This window comes from Thunnus thynnus, chromosome 13, assembly GCF_963924715.1.
Source record: "Thunnus thynnus chromosome 13, fThuThy2.1, whole genome shotgun sequence".
Lineage (NCBI taxonomy): Eukaryota > Metazoa > Chordata > Actinopteri > Scombriformes > Scombridae > Thunnus > Thunnus thynnus.
Window position 1 is genome coordinate 4,448,367 of NC_089529.1, and position 6,000 is coordinate 4,454,366.

General features: G+C 37.7%; 1 protein-coding gene across 1 annotated transcript; it reads left to right on the plus strand.

Moving 5' to 3' along the window:
- Positions 1-945: 945 nt before the first annotated feature.
- On the plus strand, positions 946-4,319 carry LOC137195194 (collagenase 3-like). The gene is made up of 10 exons (XM_067607365.1): positions 946-1,356; positions 1,605-1,852; positions 1,948-2,096; positions 2,312-2,440; positions 2,579-2,740; positions 2,852-2,981; positions 3,094-3,227; positions 3,341-3,500; positions 3,618-3,721; positions 3,853-4,319. Exons 1-10 carry the CDS (start codon positions 1,258-1,260, stop codon positions 3,960-3,962), a joined length of 1,425 nt encoding a protein of 474 aa, XP_067463466.1. The 5' UTR covers positions 946-1,257; the 3' UTR covers positions 3,963-4,319.
- The last annotated feature ends 1,681 nt before the right edge of the window (positions 4,320-6,000 follow it).

A 6,000-nucleotide genomic window follows, 5' to 3' on the forward strand; every position in this document is an offset into this window, starting at 1 on the left:
ATGAAAAATCATTCAGTTAAATTTTGCTTCAGTATATACAGTATTTACCCAAAATTTAATGTAATGACCAACCTCTGCCAAGGAGCTTATATTTTTTTGGTGTTATTTCTTTGTTATATTAATAACTATTTAACTGATTTAAAAAGTGACCTATTATCAGATTTTGACTCAAACATGTATGGATGGATTTGAGAAGTTGACATTTCAAGTAAAGAACAAGAAAAAGAAAGTAAAATCCTGCTTCTAACAGTTTATTGCGTGATTTATTGACATAGCCTTCTGAGCCGGTGGAAGTCTGCTGAGGGTCAGAGTGGGCTCATCAGGAGAGGGGCCTTGAAGAGACAGGAGCTAAAACGGCCTGTTCCAGACAGAGGCTGAACTGAGGGGCTGTGTAAAGGGTCAGTATAAGTTAAAAAGGAGTTTTTTGAACTGTAAATCATGCAAAGATATTTTAGTAGAGCCCCAGATAAAAAAAAAAAATAGACCTGTAAATGTGAATAATTAGGCTATGACACAATGAACCATGCAGATCTGGATTTGCAGATTCATTCAGAGACGTTTTTTAAGTTTGACAAATCAATTTCACCTCAAGATCCATTTAGTTGCTGTTCTGGAGTTTTTAATCATATCACACAATCTTCCTCTGCAGATGGAGACTGGACATGTTAAGGGTTTCTTAATATTGCATTTTTATGCAAATTGATATGAAATACTACAGTTATTTGAAAATAAATATGACATGTATCCTTGGAGTTTCTTCACTGTTTCACTGTGTTTGGATCCAGATCCAAATACAGCTTTAAAATATCAACATGTTTATCTTATGAGGTTATACATAATTTTTTTCGTGTGTGTGTGAAAAGTATTTTTAAGATACCCTAAGTAGGAACAGAGTCAGTCTTTCCAATACAACTGTTGGAAAACTGATGATACCAAATAAATACATTTATTTTAAAACTAAAACTAGTACTTTTGTGGCAGAATCATGAGATTGATCTAATCTCTTATTCTGTGAAAATCTTCCAAAGCATGTTCTGTTACAGGTACCACTCATAAACGTGTTAGGTCATCATAATTACTTACTTTGGAAAAGTTTTAGCCAAATGAGAAATCAAAGCCTGACTTCCTCTGTTATCCATAAAAGGAATATTTCCTGAGTCACTAACTCAAGAAGGTGGTTGCTCAACACACCCAGTCTACAGCCTATATAACAGCTGCCTCCAGCACAGAAACACAAGTTGCCTACAACGAGGAAACATGAAGACAATCAATCTCAGCATTCTACTAAGCCTGGCAGTCGCAGTTCACTGCGTGCCAATATCACAGGTTACTGTTCAAGATGAGCAATTTGCAGAGGTAGGTGTTCTTGCTTTGCCTTTTTATGCATGTATTCTCACTATGTTGTACTAAAGTTGTGCATTTGAAAACTTTGTTCTCTGAATTCTGATGTTACGTTGTTATAGACACATGAAGAATTTCACTACAGTACCTGCTTGATCCCTGCTGTTAAAATATTAACAGATCTCTTCTTCCTGCATGGAGTATATTAGTATATTCTGCAGATGATGCATATTTAAGTATGTAACTTTGATTTTCTCTCACAGAGCTACCTGAAGAAATTCTTCAACCTAACTGAGGAGACCGGTCCAACTATCAGACGGGGGATCAGCCCAGCGGTCAAGAAGCTGACTGAGATGCAGCGATTCTTTGGTCTCCAGATCACTGGGAGGCTGGATGCTGACACCATGGCGATGATGAAGAAGCCCCGCTGTGGCGTTCCAGATGTGGACTCTGCTCGTTTCTCTACCTTTGGAAATAACCTCAAGTGGCAGAAAAACAGTCTTACGTACAGGTGAATGATCTAAAGAGAGAATGTGTGAGAGACTAACTTTAGGCATTGCATGTGATAAATTATTGAAGTATATTCTATATTTTTCTGTCTTACAGGATTGAGAACTACACACCTGACATGTCTGTGGCAGAGGTAGATGACTCCATAGAGAAAGCACTGCAGGTTTGGGCCAAAGTCACTCCTCTGAGATTCACAAGAATCTACAGCGGCACAGCTGACATCATGATCTCCTTTGGCCGCCAATGTGAGTACTAAACAACATTTCCTGTGTATGTCCCAGTTATACACTTTCTCTATGCTCAGTTTATTAGTTGTGATGTTCTTAAGATTCTTGGCTTTAACTACATGCTTTTTCTGTGTCTTGAAGTTCTGATTTGTATTTTTTAACAGTAATTCATTTAATGGCCTGTAATTCTATCCAGTTTGCCAAACCTGACATAAATATGCTTCTTTTAACAGCACATGGTGATTTTTACCCCTTTGATGGCCCTGATGGCACTCTTGCCCATGCCTTCGCCCCAGCCCCTGGCATTGGAGGAGATGCTCATTTTGACGATGATGAGACCTTCACCTTCCGCTCAAAGTCTGGTGAGTTATTTATGCCCAGCATAGTGTCTGATTTTACTCTATAACTACTCAGTGTATATTTTTATATACATGATATATTGTATGCTCTTCATTGAGAGGATCTGTATATGACTTGTAATTCTGTCTTTTCTGCTGTAGGATACGTCCTGTTCATCGTAGCTGCCCATGAGTTTGGCCACTCCCTGGGCTTGTCTCACTCTACAGATCCTGGTGCTCTCATGTACCCTGTGTACATATACAGAAACCCTGACACCTTTGTTCTCCCCCGGGATGATGTCAATGGCATCCAGTCTCTCTATGGTTAGTACTAATTGACCGATTCATAGCTGCCTGTTTGCACAAATAGCACTCAGCCTAAATCTCTGAGGAACTCCTGAACATAACATTACTCTGACTTTATTCAACCTCCAGGTCCAAACCCTGATAAGGATCCAGTTCAGCCTGAACCTCAGCCTCCCACCACCCCTGATGCCTGTGATTCCACCATGGTATTGGACGCTGTGGCCACCCTGCGAGGAGAGATGCTCTTCTTCAAAGACAGGTATCGCAGACATAGAATACTCAAATATCTGAATACTGAAGTCCATTCTGAGTGTTTTCTCTTCACACAAGAGCAGGTTTATGAACTCATTTGTGTTCTTGTGTGTTCTCAGCTTCTTCTGGCGTAGCTACCCTCAGAGCAATACACCTCAGCAAAGTCTCATCACAAACTTCTGGCCTAATGCCCCTGTCAGCATCGACGCTGCTTATGAGAGCAAACAATCAGACAATGTCCTACTCTTTAAAGGTATGTGTTCTCTTAATCTACCTAAAGCTCATAATCTGACACTATTTTCAAGTGTACGTTACTAACCCTTACGTGCATTCACTAAAAAGTATCTGTATTGAATCTCCTTACAGATCGTAAAGTGTGGGCTTTCAGTGGCTATGACCTTGTACGTGGCTATCCTAAAACAATTTCCAGTTTTGGTCTGCCCAAAAGTGTGAAGAAAATCGATGCTGTTATGTATGACGTGGATTCTCGCAAGACTCTGTTCTTTGTGGACAGATATTACTACAGGTGTGTTCAAATGACGTGATCTGAAATCAGTTCAGGTGACTGGTTTAGATGTGACGATAGTTTACATGATGGTGTACAAATAGTGAATCGGTCTAACTCTTGTCTGTGTGTCTGTAGTTATGATGAGACCAAACAGACAATGGACGAGGGATTCCCTAAACGTGTTGATGAGACCTTCTCTGGCATGACCGGCAAGGTGACAGCAGCTTTCCAGTACAGAGGTGAGTAGCATTCAAGGCTGAACTGAGTTTTCCAAATCAGGACTATTGAAATGAGAGAATGTTTACAGTTACTGTGAATCCTTCCAGTCTTTATCAAACACAGAGACTAACACTGATTCTCTGTTCTCCAGGTTTCACCTATCTCTACAGTGGACCCCATATGTTTGAGTACAGCATGAGGAGCGGCAGGTTGTTCCGTGTGCTGGGAAACAGCTACTTCTTGCGTTGCACTAACTTCTAGACCAGATGACAACAGAAGTTGTTAAAAAGTTTACATAACTTGTAATAATATATTCTATAATATCTAATTATATTATTATATACTTGAGGATATATACTGGATATATGCCCCTTCTTCTAAACAGTACTCTACAGTTGTTGTTTTTTTTTACATACTTATGAAATTCTGTTATTGTGGCACCAGCCATTGCTTATTTTTTTACTTATTTAAAGTTAATTTAATCCTAATTTATTGTATTTTATTTGTAATTATTTTTCAACATTTTTCTGTTGCTATGTTCTTGCTCATTTTGTGTAACTTAAAACTCAAAACATACGAATGTATGCATGCAAAAACTGTGACAGAGTGAAAATAAATTGGCTCCTTGAATTAACAAATAAAAGTTGTTTATGTACATTTTTAAGTATGTTTTGTTGTTATTTTGCTAAACCAAAAGATAAAGTACTGATAATGTCATGATATTGCTTGTGCATTTTCTCAACATGACATTTGTCTTTTAGCTTATATTGTATTACAAACAAAGTTACTAACAGTCAGTAGTGTAGAGTAACTTTTCATCATAGAGATGTGAAAATATGTAGTACTACACAAGAAACATACAGATCAGGGATGTGCCCAAATACAAATGCGTTATTTGACAAAGCACAAATGGTGTTTTTTTTTAAGAATATTTGTTTCATACAAATATTTAAAAAATTATTTGTTTTTGGGATGAAAAAAACCCATGTCAAATACCAGGACGCAGGTTGCTTACATCGCTATCTCAGTCTCTCTTCTCTGTTTCGCTGTTGCGTCTATCAGCAGGTCTCAACGAGGGGAGTCACATCCACCTGCTACATGACACACATTTACTAATTTGGACACTCCTGGAGTTGGGGGTGTTCCCCAGAGACAAAGCTGAGCTACTGACATATGCAAAGTTCTCCCAAGGGACTTTCCATAACTTGTTGTTCCCCTTCTCCTTTCCACAAAGTCAGGTTGTAGAAAATAGGCAATAAATGAAAGGTGCAAATCAATAATTGAAGTTCTTCACTACATGTTACACGGTGTGCTGTCTCTGTGTTATGGGTGTATAAATAAGTAGAGGTCTGTCTGCAATGCGGCAATGAGTAAAGTTTTAGCTCAGTAGTCACCGCAGTTGTCTATGATCTGGGAGACTTCAGTTTGAGACCCGGTGTGGGGATAGTTAATTCATGAACACTTATTGTAACACTTATTGTAATTTTTTCTAAAATCAAAAGCATAATAAAAACAAAAAACAGGATTTTAAAGCCTCTGTCCACTTTCATTCAAATAAGATACAAATACAAATACTGGGCCCTTTGCACATCCCTAATACAGATACAACTGGTAATAACTAAATTATGCAAATGCTTAGCTATAATACCATATATTGTAATACCTATTGAGACTTAAGTAGGTAAGTAGATATTTTTAACTGGGGTGGCAAAGGGATATGTAGAGGCGGCCACAATATGTAGTTAATGTGCATGCACAGAATATTCATTAATATTCAATTAATAGTAGGCTAAAATATAAATGAATAGGCTACATGCATACACATAACTGTTAGGATGGAATAGGATGGTCTCCTATTTTGCAGAACCTTTAAAGTCTAACTATATTGCTCTAAACAAACCACCAAATAAAAATGCACTATGCAAAGTAACTCAAAATGACTAATCTGAATTATATAGTATACCATACAATATAACATACACTAATATAATAAGACAATTAGCCTGGATGTTTTTGGATAAAGAATAGGAAGACAGATTCTGACCATATTTAAGGCCATTCTGCAGAACAAACTGTGGTGTTAGGCAATCCCTGCCATATAACACCAGTTTACAGGCTTGTTATAAACTGAGGAGACTAGCATGTAGTGACTGGATAAGTAGCATGCATATTTACAAAATCAGTGTGAATGTGATTTTTGACAAAGCAACAATTACCATTACCATCTCATTTATGACCTTCTATGTGGAGGTAACAGGCATCTGATTAACAAGTTTAGTACAGTATTTGTATTTTTCTC